Raw genomic sequence first — 24,716 nt, 5'->3', positions numbered from 1 at the left:
GAAAAAAGCAAAATCTAGACTGAATTGTGTCATTCTCTAACATTAAAGAATGGTAGGTATGTGTGCTGGTGGTGGTATTAAATATGAAAATGAATATAGTAATACTAATAGTAGTAGTATTAACTCTCGTCATCTACCATTCATTAAATTTCATAGGCAAAGATGGACACATATCATTAATCAAACATCTTACATATACAGTAAAGAAGGAATAGGGCATGTGAAAGTAATAAATGATACACAATGGGAAAATAGATCCAGCAGTCATTGTGCACTATTTTTTGTTATGTGATTGTGATTGTCATGTGGTCCATTTTTATTTTATATTTTTATATTTTTAAAAGGCGCTGACTATTTCCAGAAGATCACGGGTATCTGTTTCTTTTTTTCTTTTTAAAAATAAAAAATAATTTTTTTTTAAGACCAAGAATACATATTTTCTTGTAACAAAATTGACAATAAATAGTTTACAGATATTTGAGCAAGAGTTATGATCCTAATTTCGACATTAATTGCTTGAGAAACTCTCGTGTACGTATTTCATTGGTAGGAGTGGACACACATTGAATGAATCGGAGTCACACAAACACCACCTTATATGAAAATGCGTTGAACAAAAGTGACGTGTATTAGACACAATTGAAAAAAGTTTTAATACGTAAAAGATTATTCGTGAAGGAGAAATGTATCAAAGTGATATTTGTTACAAACTGGTGTGTGGTGGTGGGGGAATGTGGTGAGTTTTTTTTTTGCTGATTTTTCCTTTTTGAGATAACTGTGTAGTAAATGTCCTTTTTAAAAATTTTATTTTATTTTAAAAATCTCTCGCAATGTATGGTCATTTTGGATCATGTTTTAAAGATCTTTTTTCGAGCAAACTAAAAAATATTATACCATAATTTATAAGTTGTGAGTTATTGCAAATGTTAAGCGACAATTTAATGTTTCTTCTATAAAATTTGACATTATCCATAAGAATAATTTCTCAAGAGCTATATTTGCATAACCTTTCAAAATAAGAATACAACCAACAACAACAACAACATACCTAGTAAAATCTCACTAAGTAGGGTCTGAAAAAGATAAAGTATACACAGACACCTTACCACTACCTCGTGGAGGTAGAAAAACTATTTCAAAGACAATATAAGAATACAACCATTCATCTATAAAGGGACATTTGCTGTAAACCAGTCCAAAATACATATTGGTCATTTTTTAAATGGTTACATGATATACCCATAAAGTTGTTGGACTAGATCTTTGGTCTTTATAGCAAGAAGACTGGGCTTTATATTTCAGAAGCCCAGCCCATTCTAACACTTTTGCTGACACGTACTGGAACATTCCTCGCGAAACCGTCAGTTAATTAACAAAATTCCGATATCCGTAAATCTATATTTTTCATCCGAATATCCAGAAGAAAAAAAATCCTTCTGCTCCGATTCAACCTTCGTAAATTTTGATAAATTCTAGTTTTTACAGGTAATGTTTCTTCAATTTTCTCTGATCAGGGTTTGATTCGCTTGTATTTACTGTAAAAAAAGATTTTTTTTGGTTTAATTTGAGGATCGATGATAGTTTCTATTGTTGGAACCCTAATTTGTGGTTTGTATGGTTGGTGATTTTCTGTTATTGAAGTGTGAGATGAACTGTTCTTTAAATTTTGAGATGATCGTGGCGATTAGATGAACCGGTTTATGCTTGTAAATGATAAATTAACTATCTTTTGGTTTTGTTGGTAATAGAAATGCAGCGTTTGATTGATTTACTCAAACAATTTTCTCCATAACTTTCTTTATGTTATCTGTTATATTGCAAGATCTGTTGTTATCTTAATGTTTATATTATTGGGTAGGGTTCGTTGGATAAGAATCTATACTAGCAAGGAGGAAGTAACCACTTTATTTTTTGGTGGTGGGGTTAGGTACGCTGTGCGTTGTATGAAAAAAGAGAGAATTTTGGTATTCAATGTATTGGTGGTTGGACTTTTCATTCTCAAGTTAACGCTTTCCGTATTTGTTTGTTGTTAGCAATTTACTAGAGGTTTGGTTGAAGTTACTCCCTCTGTCCATTTTTATTTGTTCAGTATTGATTTGACACACTTCTTAAGGAGCAATAATAAAATGATAATTTTACTATATTATCCTTTGAATATAATAAATATAATGTCTTGGAAATGCATTGGAGAAATGGTTAAAGTTAAATATAATGTTTTGGGAAATGCATTGGAGAAGTGGTTATAGTTAATGATAAGGGTAAATTATGAACCAAGCACTTAATCATCTCTTGACATTCATTTTTAGTATAGTGGATAAACAAAGATGGATGGAGGGAGTAGTAATTCTCCCCTAAGATATTGGGACAAATGATATATTCTTAATTGGCGAGACCAACCAGGAAGTTGAACTCACCTCAAGGTCCTCAACTAAAATAAGACAGATTAGTTCCCGTTGGTGTGTCTAGCTTCCAGTAGGAAGAATAAAAGGAGAAGTGAGAGTGAACGGTAGTGTTGTGCAAAATGCTAAATGCAAACAACTCAAGTATCTAGGTTTTGTATTTCTATTTTTTAGAAGACTTGTTAAATTGATCAGAAGTAACATAAATTGAAGTAGGGTTGTTGGAGTTTGGAGCAATACAAAAATGATGTGGAATAAGATCATCCCATCCACAAGATGAATTTCATTAGAACAATATATGTTAAGACAAATGAACAATCATATAAGATCAGACAAGACTAGAGGGGATCGCATTAGAAGTGGGAGAATTAACACATAAAAGGATAGAATGGGAGAAAAAGCCTCTTCTATAAGTAAATGAGATTGAAAATACGAAGAGGACAAGGTAAACCTACAACGTCTAGGAAGCAACACAAATTTAGTGGAATAAGACTACAATCAAAGCTATCCGGAAGGGTGGTCGAGTTGGTTGAGCAAGGAATCTCCCAAATGGGAGGTTTCAAGTTTGAAACGCATTGCATATTTTCTTAGTCGAGCTTGTTGCTCATGGCTTACCTAGTGTGGTTTACCTCTCAGGTGTGATTTGTGGGCTATGGGCACTCCATGATCTTAATGTGCTTTACTATTTTATATTGTTACCATGTTGTAAAACTTCTTAATTTGGATTTGGCTGACTTTTTTTTCCTTTTTTACTAAGCATAAAATATTACTCTACCTATATCAATTAATGTGACACATTTTCTTTTTTAGACTATCCTGTTGTTTTTCTATAATTAGAAATAACTTAAATTTATAATTCTCCTTTTTCCTTTAATGAAATAATATATAGTCATACGAATGACTAAGGTTTGTTTTAGACCTTCTCCTTCAATTTTTCTTCTTTTTTGTTGTCAAAATTTTTGAAACTCGACGCCGAGTTTCTCTAACTCCTTATTCTATTATCTAAATCATTTGGTGATTTAGAGGCATATGAAGTTTCTCTTACAATCCTACTCTTTGTTCTATTATCTAAATCATTTGGTGATTTAGATGCATATGAAGAAAGAAATAGTTTAGTCTATGATTATTTAAATCTTATCAAGAATTTAAATTTACAAAATAAAATGCATCTTACCTTATAGGACGACATGAAAACTATACTGAAACCTCATATGATTGTGTTGGTCATTTTAGATTCTTATATTGTTGTGAGTCAATACTTTAACATAAGGCTTTGTCTATGTATGTGAAAAAATTTCGGCCACTTCATATTAGTCTGTTATATAGTGTGTGAAGTATTTATAAATACTTATGTCATCATTGAGTGCATTTAGAATATGAAAATTCACCGAGTGCAATTATAGAGGATATTATTAGAAGTTTTTTTCTTGGTGGGGAAGGCTTCAGTCTTGCTAGCTTGTGTCAATAGTATTTACCCTTAAGAAAGGATCAACCCCTTATAATGGTCGCTTCTTACCACTGTACTCCCCAACTTTATCCAAATGTTTAATATCTTTTGATTTGAAAAGACAGAAAATCAGTTGGAAGATTGTTTTCACTTGGATATGCAAAGCTACTATTGGTGAGATAGAAATGAAACACTAGTTAAAAGATTTTCATGCATAGTGAGTTTACATGCAAGATTTGCATATACTCTGTTACAATAGTCAAATAGCTGATTTATGCTTGAGCTTCAATGTACAAAGTAGCAAGGGATAGATGATATAACTATAAGGAGGGGAAGCCAAATGGAGATTAGGGAACAAGAGTCATCAACTTCCAAAGTTTACTCCGGGTCACAGTTCCAAGTAATTTTAGTTCCGAGAGAAGGAAGACTTATATAGCTTTCACTTTCTTATTATTTCACAGTGGATTACATACTTTCTTGCTTCCATACAGTTGAAATGCTTGCTCGACTTGTTTGGGTTCAAACTCGTATCTCCAGACTTATTTCACCTTGTTTGCTTCCACCACTGTGCATGAAGATATTGTTGTTTATATAATACATTTTACTGAGTGAAGCGATCTTTGGTTAATTTTCAGGCCAAAAGTTGAAAATGCAGGGAGGCAGAGACCCCTTTTCCAATTTTGGTAATCCTTTTGGTAGTTTTGGTGGTTTTGGCGGATTTGGAGGTCAGAGGAGTTTATTACCTGGCTTTTTTGGAGGCAGAGACCCGTTTGATGATCCTTTCTTCACAAACCCATTTGGAGGCATGTTTGGATCGACCCCTTTTGGTCCTCGCGGAGGTCCATTCATGGACTCGCACATGACTGGATTTCTGGAACAACAGCCTTCTGTCCCTTTCCAACAGTTTTCTGTCCCTTTCCAACAGCCTTCTGTCCCCTTCCAACAACCTTCTGTCCCCTTCCAGCAGCCTAGGTCTAGGGGTCCTGTTATTGAGGAGTTGGACTCTGATGATGAGAAAGAGGAAAATGATATTCCGAAAGAGAAGAAACAGAACACGAGAAAGCATGCTAGGTCAAGAACTGAGCCTTTTATTGAATATCCAGATGATGAAGCAGGAGGTGAGCATAGTTCCGTTATAATTATGTGTGTAAAGTTTAATTTCATTTCCAGGTTTATAAGGTCTTTTGCTTGTATAGATATTGATTGAAGAATGATATATTACTTATAGCAGAGAGGAGGAGTAAACAAATGGTATTCCAGAGAGCAAATACTGTTCAACAGCCTCAAGTTCATAGCTTTAGCTTTCAGAGTTCCACCGTGTCCTATGGTGGTGCAAATGGCACCTATTACACTTCTTCCAAAACCAGGAGGGGCGGAAGTGATGGAGTAAGTGATTTTGATTATAGCACTTAATAGGGGACTATAGAGCTCGGGTTTGCTATGGCCTTGCCATATCTTTCATTGTTTATTTGTATTTGCAGCTGACTTTCGAGGAAAGTAAAGAAGCCAATTCCGCTACTGGGGAAGCAAGTCACAGGGTTTCAAGGGGAATACATAATAAGGTATGTTCTTCTCGCTGACAGTTAAGGTGGAACTACCTATTTATTTTCTTGATTTCTCAAGACCTTCCTCTCTTTTTTTATGCTTTAAATGACTTGATGGAAGTTTGATAATATAGGGTCATTCTTTGTCGCGGAAACTCGATTCAGATGGCAGGGTGGACACCATGCAGACATTGCACAACCTTAATGAAAGTAAGTGATTGCTAAACGAGATTCCTCATTTGTTGGTTCCTGTGAACTGCTTCTGAATAATTGGTGTCTTTTGGTAGATGAACTTGATGGATTTGAAGAAACCTGGAAAGGAAAAGCTAGAAATCAGCTACCTGGCCTGTATGGTGGGTTTAATTTACAAGGTGAAACTGCTAAGTATACCAGGATATGCATGTATATCATTCTGTTTGCTCTCCTAACTTTTAAACTTGTTGATATGCAAGTATGTCCTATACCATCCATTTGTGTAATACATCTTTAAAACAGTGTGTTTTTTTGGGGGTGGGGTAAAATTCTGTAGGTTGGTGTTATGTTCCCCCTACTTTTTTGTTTTTCCATGGAGATAATTGAATATCGTCTACTAGTGGAGAATAGGTTTTAGACTTGTTAGAGAACGTCAAATATTGTTATTAATTATTATAATTATTATTGTTATAGATATATGTAAACAGACGCACATTTTTTTTACACTAGAATTTTTTCTTAGTGTGACTATATAAAATGAGCTTAAATGAAGAAGTGGGATTTATATAGCCAATCTAGACTTGTTTGGGACCGAGACTTAGTAGTTGTTTAAATGTCCAACTACTTCTCTCTTTTTCTTTTTCCTTTTCCTTGTTCACATTTTTGGGGGGATTTGGTTGATAGTGTGTCTGATATTTTTGGTTTTGGATGACGAGAATTCTTTTTCTTTTCCATAAAGATAATTGAATATCAAACCAGCTCTCCTTTAAAGTTCACATTGTGATAGAAATTGCATGATAAAGCGACGGGTGTGATATTTTTGGTCTCGGAAAACTGGAGTCCTTTTCATTTCCATAGAGATAATTGTATTGGCGGATATGGATATGATATATGCAAACCAGTAACTGCCAGATGGTTGAGTTTCTTTTCAATTTGTGTCATATTAGCCCCTCCGCACATTTGCGTGTTCCATTATTCTAATGTCTCAAATGTCTCAACTTCTTTGTTCTAGGGTCTGGTAGCAGTGTCCATAATGGTGCAAATAGGGGTGGATGGGCACTTCCTTTGACGGAGAGCGCACATCATTCAGGGAACCTTGGACCAGGTGTAGGTACTGCTGCTGGCCCTTCCCATCCAGTGCATTCACAGAGGCCAAAAACAGATGCTGGGAATGTGAGTTCTTCAAAGGGCACCACTGCTAGTAATATGGAGCGAGCTAAGAAACGTTGAAGCATCTGTCGCAAAAGTCATTTGCTGCTTCAGAATGTGTAGTCATGAATAGTAGCTGCTCTAGCATCTTGTTATTCTGCTTTTCTTTTGCAGAAAGCAGGCACATCTATACCCTTATCCTTCCTGCATGCCACCGTTGAATAATCGTTGTAGCAAATTTGTGTAGCTGTTGTAATGCGTGGCTGCTCCCGCTCCTTTAACTGGGTGGTATGAGAGAGAATGGTCAGGGATGTTTGAACATAGTCACATAATATTAGTACCTTATAATTTTGGTTAGTTGAATATGTTTTGCAGCTTCATAAACATAGGTAGGTTATTCTGCGTCTTGCTCGTTTGATTATATAATTGCGAGGCATCTGCATGCTTTGTTCTGTGAAATCGATGTATTAGGAGAAGTTGAGTCTTCTGGATGAATACTTGCATACAAATAGACTTTTTGTAAAACAACTTCCAAACAATTAAAAAAAGGCTATTGTACGTTTGTTTACTTGATTTCCTTATATTTCTAACCTTTTCACTCTCCGCTTCATCATAGTTGTCGTTTCAATTCTCTTTACGCCGATATAAAGAATTGATCGTTTTTTCTCTTAAGGTATAGTTTATTAAGTAATTGATCGTTTTTTCTCTTAAAATATTTTTCTTTGTCAGTGTTTTAAAAAGCATAATAGAAAATAATAATCAAGTTTGTCGTAGATTTTTAAATTGATAATTATTTTGGGACAAATTAGTCATTTTTGTAGTAATTTTGTCTTGATTATAAGCTCACCCTTTGGGCTTCAATTTTCGCACCGGAAAATGGCATCATTCAGAGCCACCACAAGCTTTCTCGTCCGGGGAATTTTCCGTCCGTCAATACACTTCCCAAATGTTGTTCGCTTCATCCACATCTCGCCGGCAGCGTTCCCGGCGACGAACCTTGTTGTGAGTCATCGAATTTTATCACGGAGTCTCTCTTTTAGTCCGGTTAGGTGTGCGGCGTCGTCCGACGGTGGTGCTGATGATGGAAAGAAGTCTCCGGCGCGGTTTGCTCAGGTTCAACAGCTGTTACATGAAGCTAAGGAGCGAGCTCAAGCTGCGGGCAACGATCCTATTCCTAAGATTACTCTTGGTATTTCAATTGCCTCTATATATGAAGCTCATCTTTTTCCATCTCCAATTTTCATTGACTTCCACTGAAAATGCTTGGAATTTATTAATTGAATCGGGACTTAGATTAGCAATGTATGGAACACCTTATCCTGTAAAATTTACATTTTTTGTAAGTTTTAGAGTTTGTTTTGGTCTGTCGGAAATGAAGGTCCATTTTTTAAATGCAGTAACTGTAGTTTAGTGGTACAGCCTTGAAGCAGATTTGGAACTCAAAATTAGTTGGTGTATCATCTCACATTGAGATTGTCCCAATGGCGTATCCAATTAGTTCCGATGAAGACATAGTTGATCAATTGATATCCTTTCACTTCCATCTCCATGTCGGGGTACTTGATAATTTCATAGAGTTAAGCAAATGAAATTTGTTTTACTGACTGATTGCATATGAAATGGTATTCGAGAAATCAGCTGTGTGAATATATTACCTTACAAGTGATGTCGAAATGGCAAAGCTATAGTGGGCGTTAGCTTGGAAGTTGGATTATAATCGGTGTCATCAAATTTTTTTTGTTGGGCTGAGAGTGCCACTTCTCCAGTGATTCTTTTTTCTTTTGTTTTGGGTTGGGGTCTAGAGTCTTTGTTACTTGGTCTCAGAATTATTTGTGATTTTCACCAGAAAGATTTTGAGGAATTTGTATGTGAATTGTGAAGCACAGAGCAGTAGGTAGTAGGGAAAATTGTCTAGAGTAGCCACAAATGTTAAAATACTTTGGACTAGGACTGCTATTAAAAAGACTGCTAGAATATGTATAGCCTAAGCCTCAGTGAGTAGAGTTGCTAGATACTTGTATTGGTGGACAAAAGCAAGTACACGGTGGAATAGATGAGGTGTGCATAAACTGACCCAGACACCACCTTCATTTAATAAAGGAAAGAAAGAATGTGTATTGCATAACATCAATGTCAAAGACTATGGGGATACTAGTCAAATTTGCTCCACAGGTAGAGTAGGAATAAAGCGACTATTGCCAATTTAAACTTATTCTGGATTTCCTTTTTAACTTCTTAGGACAGAAGTAGTTGTAACAGCTACAGTATGAAATTGCTTAATATGGCTCTTCTGCTCAGTGACAAGCCAAAAGCCACTTGGAATATCTAATATTCATCAAAACCTTTCATTTTCATGCATATTTTCTAAAAGAAAGGCCAGGTTTCTTATACTGACCTATAAAAGATCTTTGTAACTTACTCTTTTGAGAGGACACAAGGGGGTGGGGGTGTAGAAAAATAAGAATGGTTGATCTCTGGTACATTACATGTTCTCGTTTTTTATGTTCAATTCAATTTAGTTTTTCACATGGAAGAAGTGTTGCTTCTGATTAATTATTCGGCTTTTTGATCAGGATGTCTTGTATTTATTGAAATTATTGAACAAAATGGAAAAGCTAAGTCTTTTGGTGGTGTTCTTCTTTGTTCTATTGTTTGGTCCAGATCACGTGACTGTCAACTTTGCAAGAAGTGGAGGTCCTGGAGGTCAAAATGTCAATAAAGGTCTGGTGCAGCTTGTTTCAGAAGATAAGTTTGCCTTCTAAGTTTTCATTTCCTTCTTTTTCAAGAAATTTTTATCTTTACAGTAAATACGAAGGTGGATATGCGGTTCAATGTTGAAAAAGCATATTGGCTAAGTGACAGAGTCAGAGAGAAGATTTTGCAAATGGTGAGCGAAGACCTGTATTTTACTGTTTATGCTTTCTTTAGAAAGATAACTCGGTGGTCTTAATCAAGGAGTATCTCAGTTTTCATTTCATCCAACTAGCTATTATTTAAGTTGGTACAAGAATGTTAAAGTCCGTTTCTTGGTTCTTCCTGTCACGTCTCTTGCAAGAAAGGTTTTTATGTATAGAGAGATACATCACGCTAGCTCTTTGCTAATTTACCATCATGAACGCTTATGGCGTATTATGAAGTAAGTGCCTCATCTGTCATGATTTCATGATGGTTTGAAGGGACACTTTGCCACTGTTCTCCATAAATGTATGGTTTCAATTGGCTATGGACTGGTTTCAATTATTTTTTACCAAATGCTGATAACTTCCCTGTACACTTTTAGATCCATAATTAGGTGATTGAAGATTTGAAGTATACTGATTAATGATGCTTGTTCTACACATTCGCATATCTGATAACTGGAAAAGGCCATAATGCTTGTGCGTAATTTGCATTATAATTATTGTTATCTTTTTTTACTGCAAGTTTCAACTCACCTAACACTTGGGCTAAGTTCTTAATATTCTAAACAGGAAAAGAATAGGATAAATAAGGATGGAGAGCTTGTGATCTCTTCAACAAAGACGAGAACTCAGAAGTGAGCCTCTTCCCTATATTATTTTCTGTTTGCTTAGACCTTATTCAAGGCCACAAAGCTGATTGCGTGCTATGATTCTTTTCAGGGGTAACATCGAAGATGCTTTGAGTAAATTACAGGTACTCATATGGATCATTCATTATATGACTGTTCCCACTTTCTATCAATTGGAATGGTAGAAGTCCATCTTTGAGTGTTCAGATGATGTTTCAGTGAGTAGATTTGTTCCTCCATATACAGGTCTATTATGAATTTCTCATTAGTCTCAGTATCACAGGATATAATTGATGCTGCTTCTTATGTACCACCACCTCCATCTGAAGAGCAAGTGAAAAGAATAACGAAATTGTAAGCATTCTCAAACACATACCAATTATGTGATTTTATGCAAACTTGTAATTTTCTGGAATAACCAATCTCATTTCCCTATTAAAAAGGGCTGCTATTGGGGAGCGCAAACGACTTGACAATAAGAAGGCCCAGTCACAAAAGAAGGCTATGCGAAGAAGCAGAGATAGTTATGACTAACTCCAAGAGCTCAAGATGTCCAACACAGGCACTTTGCTATCAAATTCTCCCAGCACTTTGATCATTTCCTTCATCCTACTTTTAAACGATACAAAAATGTTTGAGGAATTAGTACAGAATCCTCTGTAGGTCCTTCAGATGACGGCTTCTTGATATAACTTATACACTGTGTTAGCTTTAAAGAATCTAGACATTGCCAACCAGCCTAAGCTTTAGCTGAGAGGATTTACTAGAGCAAAGTATCTTTGCACTTTCTGAAGATGTTGATATTGGATAGGTAAGCTTAGGTCTTGGGTGAGTATTGCCTCTGTAGTTACACGCACACACACAAAAAGAATAATGCAGCCACCCGTCTTCTTTATGTTCCGACGTCCGACGTCTTGTGTGTGACAGGCTGGTTCAGGATTTTTGTTGTATGAATTCAGCCTTTAAATTTCTTAGCTTGGAACTCATTGTACTTCTATAACTATGTGTTCATATTTAGTAATTGTTGAAATTTTTGTATGTTTCATTACTTTTCATATATGTAATTTTTTATGATTCACTTATACAAGGAATAATGAAACATTGGAGCCCAACTAAATTTAGATCGCACACTGGCACTGCAGGGTCATTCGGGAGTACTGCTCCTAACATGATTTTCTCCCTACCAAGGCTCGAATTTGATACCTCTAGTGGAGCAGTTCCACCACTGCATCACAAGTTATATCGTATTTTCTTTTGTTAGATAGTGATATTAAGAACCAACAAAAATACGGAAGAGTATTATCGAACACCATTAAATATTGTTGAAGCATTTAATATTTATTTGCCTTTCTCGAAGACGTGAATAAGTAACGTAACGGAAGTTATTGTATCTGGTCAATTCTGATTTCTATAACAACTATGAAATCTGTGTGCTATTTAATCCAAAATTTTATGACACCTATATACAATTTTCATTACCAAGATAAGCCTAGCAATAACTAAGTGTAATTTCATAAAAATAGAGTGATTGTTATAAAAATAAAGTGATTGTTTTCGACAAAATCTCGAAATATAAGCACTGGCATATATCAAAAGTCTAATTTCACAAGTAGAGTGAATGCTTTTGACAGAACCTCGAAAGATAAGCACTAGCATATATCAAAATTGGCAAGAACAGGAACCTGGTTAATTTTGTATCGTCTATAATATACACAAAAACCTAAAAGAAAAAATAATTAAACAAGAGAAAAAAAATATACTATTAACAGAATTTTGAATTTTGGACGTCATCACTTGCGTATCACAAATTCTTCCCCTGAATCTCTATCAAAATGTCTAATCCATCGCCTTTCTGTCTTCCCGGAGCCACCCTTTTTTCCGCCGCCGTTCACGGTGGCTCCGACATGAGCAATATCCAGACCTTTACCTACCGGCAGAAAAACCGACCGAACAATTCTTGATTTCCCGTCGAGAACACTCCGCCACCGGAAATCAGAAGCAATTCTTGAACTTGCATTTTTACAAATCAAAACTGCACCTCTGTGTCCTAATTTAGCAACTCCCAAAATTCTGCCGAAATCATTTCTTCTACAATCCACCACCAAAAAATCAATCCCCATCAACCCATCCATCGCTTCTTCCGGATCTCCGATCACAACTTCTGGCGACATCCCGGCGTTTTCCATAGCTTCTACATACTCTGTTTTTGAATCTTCATCTGGTACTACACATATATGCCTACCACCTGTATGATGATTTGCCACAGCCAATCCAATACTTGTAGCCATAACCCCACCTCTCGACCATGTTTCTACAATCATCTGAGCATCCCATCCTGCAGCCATAGCCGATATCATCTCTGCTACACTCGATTCTTGAAATATCTCACACTGTATCGAAAAATCAAGAAAATCAACAACCGTTGGAATAAAAACAAAAGGGGGAAAAGGGAAAAAACAGGGGATTGGGAATTTGTTGAAATTGTATGTATATACTTACGGATTTAACAGTATCGATATAAGCTTTAGATGCTTTTTCTGGAGACCAAACTAACTTCATTTCTTTATCTCTGTTTTTGAATTTTGTTGATTGGTGTAAATGGGGTTTAGTAGTTGGTGAATTCTTGGTGTTTTTTCTTTGAGGAGAAGTTAGTGAAAATGGGGATTGCTTATTACAGTATATGTGATAACAATGGGGGGGTTTTATATTGAGAGAGACATAGAGAGAAAAAAGGAAGCAAAGCGATTCTCTAGAAAGCTAAGAATAAGGGAAAAGGTCAATTTTTTTGAAGAGAGTTGACATTCGGTTACCATGCAATTCCAACGTGGTGGTATTACCTTGTTTTTCTGTGGATTTCTTGTCTTACTTCTCTTGTTTTATTTAGTTTTTGCCTTTTCACATCCTTTCAGTCGGTTTTTCATATTCTTTTGATACGGTTAGTTTGAATATATCTTAAATTATTAAGATCTAGAATAAAGTTTTAATATTATTAAAAAAGTATTTTTATATAGATAATATTTTTCATTTTTCAATTCATAATCACCGGTCACAATCACTAATCACCTCTGTCATCATAATCACCGCTACTATCATTGTCAACCACCATCACGTTGTTTACCACCAATTACCTCTGTCATCATAATCACACCGTTGCTAACTACTACTGTCAGCTACTACCACACTTATCTTCTTCATCATCATTATGATTATATCCATTTGTCAATTTGTCATCATCGCCTCTGTTTCTGTAGTTATCGTCACCTCCACTATCAACCACTATCACCACTATAGTCAATGTCTGCTATCAACAAACTCTGTCATCACAACTAGCACCACCGTCAACTATTACTATATATTCTTTGATCACTGCCAACTATCACCATATATTATAGGTGATCTACAAAATTATTTTTTAGAAAAAAAGGAGATCTTCTTCCATCAAATTATTAAGTAACTTTTTTATTAAATCTAATTTAAAAGAGAATTTTATTTTATACTTGTATGAGGTATTTTGATCAGAGTTTAAGAAAAAAAAATTTAAAAAAAATTATTGTTGGAAATAAGGGATAAATATTTCTATTACTAACAAGAATTAATGTGATAGAATGATTATATTGTTTCATTCTTAACTAGAGATTTTAGATTCGAACATCGTTGGATACATAATATAGTTTTTGGTAGAGAATGTTTTACGTCCAACGTGAGACTTCTTCACCCCAAGTTTAGATTCAGAAATATGAGTATCAAACATCGGCACGAGGAACCAAAGAAAGAGAAGATACTTTCAAGTTTCATTTCATCGAAGATAAAATGGTAAGTCAAAAGTTAAAATATAAAAATGAATCATTCTTTTTGGAATAATTAAAAATAAAAATAAAAATAAATTATATAAATTAGAATAGATATTGAAGTGACATATTATTAAATTTGGAAACAATTAGCTTACTTTATCATTTTATCTTTATGCAGAAGCTTTTATAATCACACAAATATTACGATACAAGCTATATATACTGATATAACCATGACAATATATTGGTATTTGCTGTCCTTTTACTTCGCCTTTGTCATCGCATACGCGGTGCAATCCCATTTTTCTCAAAAATAATTATTAGGAAATGATGTACATCCAACTAATACGTTATCTACACTTACATTTCTCTTTTACGTTCACACAAAAGGAAAGATAATCTTTGCCAAAAAGGAATTAAACAAAAAAGGTATTAGTAATATCTTCTCAATTTTATTTAATGTGACATATTTGTTTTACTATGCGAAAATGATGAATTTGTGGGCGTGGTAGAGGGGAAGATGGTGCTAGAGGTAGAAGTTAACGTGATATGTCATGTATGTTCATCTCATCAAAATGTCAGTGTCACATAGATTTAGACGTTTATCTTGAATAATCCTAACTTCTAACAACTAAAAACTATATATTTTAACCACTTAACATAAAAAGTAACAAAGAGTAAAATTAATATTTTTCACACAATAAATAACAAACTGATATTTTCTTTTAATACCATCACATAAATTGAACCGATGAAATCATTATATTGTGAGTTGAAAGGTATTTGGGGAGAGTGCCAAGTTTTAATTTAGGGAGTAGTAGAAGCAAAAGTGTATACGGCTATTGATTTATAGTGAAAACAACAAAGATATTTGTCTACTTCCTATTAATACTCAACAGACGTAATAAAAGATGGCACAATATTTTGTAAAGACAGCTCAATATTATTTTGCTTCTTCCCATTTTCTGTTTTCCCCGTCTCTAATTTAATGCAATTTCTTCCTCCAACCATATAACATACAAAAATATAGTACGTACTACCAATAATAAGTTTAACAATAGTACACTAGCTAGTACGTATGTACACTAATATGTATAAGTAGGTTGGGGCTAAGTGGTTGCGCTTCTATCACCTCTTGACAAAGGAGATTGATGGACAAGCCTCCTCGTGTACGTTATAAGTATTTTATTGGATCGAGATGGATAAAATATAAATTATGTTATATGAAATCGAGTGTTAGCCAATTAAAAATTTGTAGGTTCAGAAGATGAAAGCAGCGGAAATAAGAATATTAGATGTTGTGTGAGTCAACTAAAAAAAAATAAGATTAGAACCGAAAATGTTTGGGACATGGTAGGAGTACTGACCTCAGTGACGAACAAAATGAGAGGGAGGCGAGTTTGTGATGGTTTAGACATGTGAAGGATAGTTGTGCATATATATATACCCCAGGAGTGAAAGTTGGCTATGGTGAGTCTGAGGAGAAGTAGAAGTCTGTTGAAGATGTTTTATGGAGAGGTGCTTAGAAACGATATGTGATCGACACACCTGCAACTTATTGAACATGACCATAAATAAGAGAATATGAAAGTTAAAGAACTAAGGTATAGGAGGTTACTGTGTATAATAACTGTCTAGTTTTCCCTATCATTACTAATTAATATTTCTAGCTCGATCTCTTGCTATCTTCGATTTTATTATTACATGTTATTTTATTTACTCTGATTTATCATATTATCTGTTGTTGCTGTTGTTCTTTTCTCCATTATTTTCTACATAACTTCTAATTTAGTATTGTATTTTCTATTCATATCTATTTTGATATGATTTACTTGAGCCGAAGGTCCATAGAAAATAACCTCGCTACATTATCAAAATAAAAATAAAATTGCATACACATTATTTTCCACTGACCCCACTTACAAGATTATATACACCTGATATATTGTTTTTATTGCAATATCAATTTTCATACACGCTATAGTTCATAACTAAATACATTTATCTTAAGTCGAAGATAAGGAATAGATGCATTGACGTCGAAGTTCTAGATCTCCACAAGACTTTAGTTAGTATTAGATTTAATAAAACAGGATATACACATTTTTCATCACATTTGCTAATTATATATATAATCCATCCCTTTTGACTATTTCCAACTTATATTTGTAAATATTTTTTTAAAAGAAAAAATATACTTTATAGTAAAAGATAAATGACAATAATACCGTGTACGTATCCTGTTTTTTTTTTTTTTTTTTTTTTGCATAAATTAAACGTCTGTTATTATTCTATTAAAAAATATGACTCTATTTTAGCAGACAATTGCGTTGACTTCAAGTATTATTTATTCCTTCCTCATTGGTTGGCTATGTCGCCACGTCATCGTACCGTACTTTTAAAAAAATCTCTTCGTACTTAAAAGTCAACTACATGTATTTGAATTGGTATCACTATATTTTATTTCAACATTCATTTTACGCATTTTTAATTCATCACTCTAGTTTTTAACATTTCTAACTAATTCTTATAAATATATTTCTCTGCCAAATTGAAATTACATAGTAGTATTAGTATTAATTAAATTGTTCGTTTTTTTGTTTAATTATTAGGTAGGATAGTGAAATATTCTACTCCCTCAAAGTCAATTGAAGTGAAAACGAGAGATTTCAAGACAGGTATTTAGCTATAAAAAGATTTTAGATCTTCAAACCTTTTTATATTAATGTCGTTTGTCTCAATATTTTTTTGATTGGTAGAAAAATGCCATTATAAAAAGCATATGATGAAAAATCAATTAAAAAAACACGATTGGCTATTATAGAACGGCTTGGACTATATAATGATAGCTAAAGCTTAATTATTAGTTTTTTTTATATTGATTTAACAGATAATCACCATTATATCATATATGTGAGTTTACACTTTAGCCTTTACACTCAACATATATACCATATGGTCAAAGAGATATGCAATATCATCCTTATTAATATTCGATTATTCACACTCTATAATCGGGACGCATTGGCGAAGCCACATATACTTATGAGATGTTAATTGATATCTTTTATCGAAAAATTATATTGTATAACTATGTAAAATTAATTTTTTTATGTATATTATATATTGATATTCTTTGACTTTTTTGTGAATTTAATTCATTATATTTTATATTTTTTTAGTGAAAATTCCGACTCTGACACGATATGATCGGAGAAAGTATATACAAACATTGACGTTGTTCTAGACACAAAAAATATGTCATGGCATCAATCACTTTGATATAATGATAAGTAAGTTGGACTTTGTTAAATATATCAATCTTTGACAAGTTGTATATATGATCTTTTCCCCCAAAGTGATATATATTGATCTTTTCTTTTTCTTTCTTTCTTTCTTACGTAGGTACTATAAAAATTAATTAAGACTAATACCAAAATTAAACTTAAACTAGTGCGTCCATATATATCCACTACATACCAAGTAACTTTTTATGACAAAATAAAGAAGAAATACTTTAATATATAATTTTCAATAGTTGAGTGATTATGTACGAAGGGAGTCTCTTCTCTCCTTTGAAAAAAATAATAATTATGTACGCGCGAAGTAACTTTTAGGTCGGTTTTTAGGTCATTAATCTTCCATAGCACTAATTAATCCCACTTGATCGTGTCACTATAGATTTCCAACTTGCTTCAAACCTTTAATCATTAAAAATTGAAAAATCTTTTTAACACAAATTTAATCAGGTGATAAGATTATTAATTAATACTTTTTAGGTAGGGGTGACGGTGAATAAATTAAATAAAACGAAAATATAATCTAAACAAACATATCATAATAACAATTGTTGGATAGAGTTTGTTAAGCAGCCCGTAAGAAATTTATTAAAAGTTAGTAATGATAATTAGATTACTGAATTTATCCGAAATGGACCTTATATTACAATAATATAATTACAGTAACTGTAATCATTATTTTAATTAATCGGATATGTACAAGCAAATGAACATGATGTAACTGGAAATTTGGGCCCAATTAATTTAAGTAATTACCATGGTTTCATTAATTTTAAAATATTGAATTTTGGTTAGTTATTGGGTTGTTATACTCAACACCATAGTTGAAAATAAATTAGTTGACTTAAAACATCTAGTTTGTTTTAGTACACGGATTTGTTAAGCTTAAAAAATAATGGCAAATGCTAATTAAATAATTAATCTTACTTTAGAAATTGAATCGTTCTTTGCAAGCAAGCAATTTGATTAGGACCCAACAATTAGTTTCTAGTAGGCCTAGGCCGTGTTGCACAAGTTGAGATTTTCTTTTTGGAAAAACTATGATGTATAATGGTTCATTAAAATAATAGTTATTAACGGTATATTTTTTTATGTATTTTTGAAGATAAATTTGATTAATTTTTAAAGTTAAATTAGATTATATTAATTCAATATTTTAAATAAAAAATTTAGATATTCAAAAACTATACGAAAAATACTATAAATTGCAACTTTTTGCATATCAATATGATGAATAATACATCATCAATTGTTAATCAAAATTCTTATAATTTAACTCTAAAAAAGGAAATCATGACGGAAGGAGTAATAAACTAGATTGAGTTTCTATTTATAGAAAAAAAACCTATTCACAAAAAAGATGTTTATGGTGTATCATGCACAATGCATCGTGAGTCGTGACACTTGTAAACTAATTTTTTTTTAGTTTTTTATTCCATATACAATATTTACTTGGAGTTCAACTAAATTTGAATACGAACGAAAAATTTCATACGAGGCAGTAAAATATTCTTTAACAAAAGCATATCTAAAGGGATTCAAACACGAGATGAGTAGTCTGTTTCAGTTATTCGAAAGCTGTAATATTTTTTCTGTGGGGAATTTCATCGAACACCTAACAGCCAACTTCCTTCTCTATTCACCACGTAGCACCGTCTAAATCCACGTGTCCCTCACCCAATTCTCATATACTCGCCGTCCTCACCGCTCTGCAACCACCATCGCCGCCAGCAATGTACCGTTTCAAACAATCTCTTCATTTCTTCAAACCTAAAATTTCAACTTTTATCAACTCTTCCAGACGCTTCTCTGAGCAATCTCAGCTCGAAAATGCAGGGCCCATGGCTTCCCGTCTCAAGACCCGATCCGTTATCCGGTTCACCGGACCCGAAACCGTTAAATTCCTTCAGGGTCTTGTTACCAATGATCTACGGAGGCTAGAAAATCCACAACCCGAAGATAGGACCACTTTAGCTACTACCAATGCCCCGTTCGTTTCGGTTCCTCCGGTGTATGCTGCTCTTTTGACTCCTCAAGGAAGGTTTTTGTATGATATGTTCTTGTATAGGCCGCCTCGGGCTGATGAGAAGCTTGATCGGACTGGTTCCGGGCCTGGCCCTGATTCTGGGGAGCTGGAATTGTTTGCTGATGTTGATGGGTCTGAATTGGATGAGCTTCTGCAGACACTGAAAAAGTGAGGTTCCAAGTTTTGAGCTTTATATAATTTTGCATATTAAATTGAAGTTAATTGTGATAAGAGAAGTTGGATGAGCCTATTTGTATTTGCATATTAAATTGAAGTTGATTGTGATAAGAGAAGTTGGATGAGCATATTTGTAAATGTAGCTGTGGGGTGTATCAGCATGAAATTGATTAATTGATCGTTGCTCAAGGATAAACTTAGATGATATTATGAATCATCTGCATTCATACGAAGGGGAGCATTGGTGTAACATGTAAAGTTGTTATCCCCTGACAATGCAGGGCAGGCTAAGGTTGTGTACTAGTAGTTATGAAAAGGAAAACAACAGTGACGGAAACATAGCAGCTAGTTAGGAAATAGTAGCAACTACAAAATAGTGCGATAATGTGAACACTAGAAACAACAGATGAAGGTAGAAATAAAAAACAAGACACTACAAGAATAAGTCTGATACTATGACAAGCACAATCCTAAGCCCGTTGAAAAGCAAGACAACACTCTACTACCTACTAACCTTCTACCATAATACGTGATCTCCACACCCTCCTATCTAACACAGGGTTGAAGTAGCTAATGGACTTGACTCACCTTGACTTCTCTAACTCTTTCCTCTCAGATCAAATCCATGTTACAAAAATTGCTATAACCAGGGAAACTATTGTAATGAGAAGCAATGCATAACTGAAATCTTCAGTGAGAGAGTCATAGGTATGTGACGGAGCAAGCCGAGTGAAAAAGAGATCCACTCCCTGAGCAAAAACGGAGTGGTTGACTCCAGCTTTGCTGGTATAGTTGTTATGTTTCTAAAAGGCCTTCCACTTTAAGGGCATGTGTGGTATAAACCTGCAGAGTAACCATCAAATCAGTATGAAGAACCAACCATTCATAATTACCTCAGATGGAAACCAGGATCAGAACAAAACTTCTGAGATGCCTGAATTTGTAAATGTAAGTCGAATGTTGTATGTATTATGCAGTTAGGTATATAGAGAAGCTTGAATGGACAAAACAGTTCTTCCAACCAGTATATGTTGGAAAGTAAGATGTAATCTGTCGAAGATTTTTTCCTAGAAAAGATGTGAGGTAGACCTTAGTTTCTATCATCATTGGCACATTCATCAGAACATATTCAGATATCGTCAAAGAAAAGTCCATGTACAACCACTGTGAAGGATGTATATTATCTTGATACTTCTTTGACTAGAAAAAAATGTGAGATAAATATATGTTTACATCACTTTGAATGAATCTACTTATTAGCTTGATTTTTTTTTCTTTTGTTGATAAAGTAGCTGCAAAGTTCTCTGCCTACAAATCATTTTATTTATCATTCTCAAAAAGTTATCTGCCTACAAAAGAGGTTTAATGCATGCATATACCACACCTTCTGGCAAAGTACGAATTATTCTAATGATAGAACTATGTAATATACGAACAAAAAAACATCTGGAATGGCTGGAGCTTACTTCCCCTTTTTATGCTAGAAAAACATATGTAAAACTTCTTCATTCTAGCCATGATGTAGTTTGCCAAATCATATCTGCTGCAATACAAGGTGCTCTAGCTAATAGTTTAGTTAATCTTTGTTCCTTGCATACATTACAGTGTTATACCTTGTGATGATTCTTTATTTTATGTAGGGATTGCATGAGATCCATCATGATGTCATGGTGATGTAAAAAGTGATTTTGACTTCTCATACTGGCTGAACTAGTGAATCTAGAAACGGTAGCTAGACTGTTGACTGTTGGGTGTCTGATCTGATTTTAGATATAATTGACAGCATAGAAGGATGTCCCATATTAACTTGGTTTACTTGTATACTTGTAACTCCATCAAAATTAGAAACTGAAATCAAAGCTTAAAGTCCTATGAGAAAAAGATGTCACCATCCAACAATGTTGATGCAAGTGATGCAGGGCCTGATGAGTGAACAATGGATTTCTACCAAAGTTCTTGGGATTTCATCAGTACAGTCATCATGGAAGCTCTACATCACTACCGTCAACATTGTTAGATGGTGAGATCAAGTAATGCTTCCTTCATTGCCTGGATTCCCAAGAAAAAAAAGGAGCATTAGAGCTTAAGGACTATAGACCAATTAGTCTTATTGGGAGCCTTTAAAATTTTTCTCAAAATTCCTAGAAGAGAGGCTCAAAGCAGTGATGGTGAAGTTGGTCTCGAACAATCAGAATGCTTTTCTTATGCCTCTTTGATTGTACATAGAGTTCTAGACTAGAAATTGAATGAGGGAGGTGCAGGTATTCTGTGCAAGCTGGACATCCAGAAAGACTTTGATCAGTTGAACTGGTCGTATCTCATTTCACTACTCAAAAAGAAGGGATTTGGACATAGTTGGATTGAATTTAACATCTCTACCGGCAAGTACTCTTATCTTAGTAACTGAATCCCAGTGGCTTTTTTTCTCCACAAAGAGCTGAAGACAGGGAGACCCCCTCTCCCCTTTTCTATTCATACTGGCAATGGAGGGCTTAAGCAGAATGCTGGATATTGCTAAGCAAATGCAATGGATATGAAATTTATACAGTCTCAATCTCTTTTTCTTCGCCCCGAAATTTTTGAATATTTAGTGTTTGTCTCGTTGCTGCAGTTCAAACAATCTTTAACCTCGGTGTTCTTTTCATTAAAGGCCTACTTTGATGAGACATGGAAATGATCCATTGATTTGGTGACACCGATCCGTCCTCTTATGGGTGGAGATGTCAGTTACGAGGTAAAAGATCTGAGGATAAGCAGTTGTGAAAGCTGCAATCTGCAATTCCTCATAGTTGGACTAATGGTGACTAGTTGATTGAATCATAAGCCAATGTACCATTATTTCTTTGGATAAGCTGCTGGAATGGTTCATCTAGAATGCATGCCTGTATTTCCTGGTTATTAGAAAATTGTTGTTTGAGGGCTTGAAATGGCAAAATTCGGAAAATGTGTTCTTTGGGATACAGTTTCTTTTACTGTTATTATTGTATATTGGTTTCGACTCTTGTAAAAGATGTGAGTATATTATTGTTTATGCAGGTATCGGTTGAGGTCTAAGGTTGAAATAGAGAGTGTGGCTGATGATTTCTCTTGTTGGCAGAGGTTTGGCCAAGATTTAACTCAGAAGTCCTCTGAAGAGCCAGATGCTGCCTCCCTTGGATGGGGTGGTGGGTTTGATCGCTCTGGCCAGTCATCTTCACAAGGAAACAATTGTGGGTGGCTATGGTATAGAGATCCCAGATTAGATTGCCTTGGATTCAGGGGCATATTTCCATCCAACACAACTCGTAAGTCTTGGTTACTTACCTTCCCAATGCTTCATCTCTTTCGTTTTCTTCATTTTGTCTAGAAGAAGTTGGCACAGCCCCATATCCTGCTGATCAGTGTAGACTTGTTATCTTCATCTTTATTGATTCACCTTTTTGATTCAGAAATTTGACTTTGAACAAATTCAAGTTATAGTTGGTATATAATGGACTCTTGGTCGATAATCTACTCATATTTCTGCATGATTAAGCATAAATTTTATGTCTTCTCAATATGTTATACTAGTCGTAGATATTGTACATGCTTGCTCATATATGCTCAAATTTGCTTCAGCACCTTTGGTTGAGGCAGACAAAGAGACAAACGAAGAGAATTATCTTCTGTGGAGGTTGGAGAAGGGAGTTGCAGAAGGCTCAGCTGAGATTCCTAAAGGTGTGCTTTAATTGATCTATATTATAGTCTCACTTTCTGCTCGAGTTTTTAGCCCCTCTGTATGCAATTAGTTTGTGGGAAACAACAACTCGAGAGTCCGCAAGTATCTGAAATAGTAGCGGATGTAGGGAAATGTATCCTGAGAGAGCTATAGATATTGTCACCTAAAACGAACTAAAGCCTTTCATTTAATCCTTACGCTTCTTCCTTCCTTTTATCTTCATTTGAACTCTCTACCTTCATTTGTTTGTGAAGTTTATGAATCACTTTTCTGATCTATAACTTTGTTCGCAGGTGAAGCTGTGCCGCTTGAGTACAATCTTGCTGGTTTAAATGGAATAAGCTTTGATAAAGGATGCTATGTGGGCCAAGAACTCATTGCTCGCACACATCATCGTGGGGTCATCCGAAAACGTTTGCTTCCCCTTAAGTTTGTGAATGACAGTGGAAAAGGTAGCTTTCTTAATTTTTTTTTGAGTACTTCATACTATTTCAGAACCATTGACGAGTTCCCCCCCCCCCCCCTCCTAAACCAGAGGTGGAACAAAAAGTTGCTCCAAGGTCGGAAGTAATTGATGCATCATCCAGAAAGAAAGCAGGAACTGTCACAACTGCCCTTGGAAGCCGGGGTTTGGGTCTTCTGCGCTTGGATGAAGCCTTTAAAGGCTCGTTAACAATACGAGGTTTGGATGATGTAAAAGTCCAGGCAATTAAACCAGAGTGGTGGCCTGCTGAATGGTTATCAGATCAACAAGAGCAGACTTCAACTGCATAGAGTGATCCTATTTATCGACTGCTTACTCACATCCTGCCAAAGTTGGCAATAACTCCTTTCAAATTTCAGAGTTCCCTTTTTTCGAAGATCTTCAGTTCTTGGATATGAAGAATGGAAAGGAATAAGACAACTCATCAGACGAGAATACTTTGTAATAGCAGTTGATGTTTTTGTTGTACTATATTATGTTATTGATGTAATAATCAAACATGTTGAAGTTAGGATCATGTAATGTGTTGGCAGTTCGAAATCCCCGTCGCGCTTAACCCAAACTGTTGGAGGACTGTGTAATTAGGTAACTTTGGCAAGTCAGGTATGAGAAGAGGACGACAATGTGTATCCTTGATTGGGATAAATTGGTTTATGACTCTGATTGCACCACAACAATTTTGTAAAAGATACATATGACAATCACTATGTAAATACTTCTTAAACTAATCTCACAGGTTCAGTGGAACTTGCTTTTCACTTTGTTAGGTAGTTTCCTATAACATAACATTCATAAAGCCTCGTGCATTACAATCATATCTTAATATTATGCATAACGTATTCATCAATTATGTCTTTCTTCTAAAAACTATTCAGTTCTCTAGCACTAAGACACCACAATCCATCAATTGTTTTTTTAACAAAGGGCTAAATTTGCAGTCATCCCACAAGAAGACAATTAAAAGAATCGATTCACCACCAAA

General features: G+C 34.6%; 6 protein-coding genes across 10 annotated transcripts in view; 4 read left to right on the top strand and 2 right to left on the bottom strand.

The window, feature by feature from the left end:
• LOC125826137 (primary amine oxidase-like) overlaps window positions 1–24,716 on the top strand; it is a 177,032-nt gene that overhangs the window by 84,900 nt on the left and 67,416 nt on the right. Inside the window, exon 6 of one of the 5 annotated variants that reach the window (XM_049505444.1) lies at window positions 19,392–19,409. The exons of the other annotated variants lie outside the window; for them this stretch is intronic. The gene's annotated coding sequence lies outside the window, so the exon portion shown is untranslated. Of the gene's footprint in view, window positions 1–19,391; window positions 19,410–24,716 lie in introns of those variants that run through there. 5 annotated transcript variants of the gene reach the window in all.
• LOC125826167 (ATP-dependent Clp protease proteolytic subunit-related protein 2, chloroplastic) overlaps window positions 1–24,716 on the bottom strand; it is a 231,171-nt gene that overhangs the window by 155,348 nt on the left and 51,107 nt on the right. The window lies entirely within an intron of this gene.
• LOC125826181 (uncharacterized) lies at window positions 1,386–7,133 on the top strand. The gene is made up of 7 exons (XM_049505499.1): window positions 1,386–1,485; window positions 4,482–4,964; window positions 5,075–5,232; window positions 5,328–5,408; window positions 5,525–5,600; window positions 5,678–5,768; window positions 6,593–7,133. Exons 2-7 carry the CDS (start codon window positions 4,496–4,498, stop codon window positions 6,810–6,812), a joined length of 1,095 nt encoding a protein of 364 aa, XP_049361456.1. The 5' UTR covers window positions 1,386–1,485; window positions 4,482–4,495; the 3' UTR covers window positions 6,813–7,133.
• On the top strand, window positions 7,588–10,917 carry LOC125826171 (uncharacterized). Its single transcript, XM_049505488.1, has 7 exons — window positions 7,588–7,920; window positions 9,393–9,452; window positions 9,536–9,618; window positions 10,202–10,266; window positions 10,352–10,385; window positions 10,544–10,614; window positions 10,704–10,917. Exons 1-7 carry the CDS (start codon window positions 7,608–7,610, stop codon window positions 10,792–10,794), a joined length of 717 nt encoding a protein of 238 aa, XP_049361445.1. The 5' UTR covers window positions 7,588–7,607; the 3' UTR covers window positions 10,795–10,917.
• LOC125826172 (uncharacterized) lies at window positions 12,031–12,929 on the bottom strand. Its single transcript, XM_049505489.1, has 2 exons — window positions 12,760–12,929; window positions 12,031–12,650 (listed from the first exon to the last, which is right to left on the bottom strand). The coding sequence occupies exons 1-2, from the start codon at window positions 12,817–12,819 to the stop codon at window positions 12,051–12,053; spliced, it is 660 nt and encodes a 219-aa protein (XP_049361446.1). The 5' UTR covers window positions 12,820–12,929; the 3' UTR covers window positions 12,031–12,050.
• On the top strand, window positions 18,969–24,460 carry LOC125826163 (putative transferase At4g12130, mitochondrial). The gene is made up of 5 exons (XM_049505476.1): window positions 18,969–19,544; window positions 22,590–22,837; window positions 23,151–23,249; window positions 23,544–23,702; window positions 23,786–24,460. Exons 1-5 carry the CDS (start codon window positions 19,084–19,086, stop codon window positions 24,022–24,024), a joined length of 1,206 nt encoding a protein of 401 aa, XP_049361433.1. The 5' UTR covers window positions 18,969–19,083; the 3' UTR covers window positions 24,025–24,460.

The sequence above is a fragment of the Solanum verrucosum genome, unplaced genomic scaffold (genome assembly GCF_900185275.1).
Source record: "Solanum verrucosum unplaced genomic scaffold, falcon-dt-bn FXZP01000060.1, whole genome shotgun sequence".
Lineage (NCBI taxonomy): Eukaryota > Viridiplantae > Streptophyta > Magnoliopsida > Solanales > Solanaceae > Solanum > Solanum verrucosum.
The sequence above is the reverse complement of the archived record's forward strand: the minus strand, read 5'-3'. Positions and strand labels throughout refer to the sequence as shown.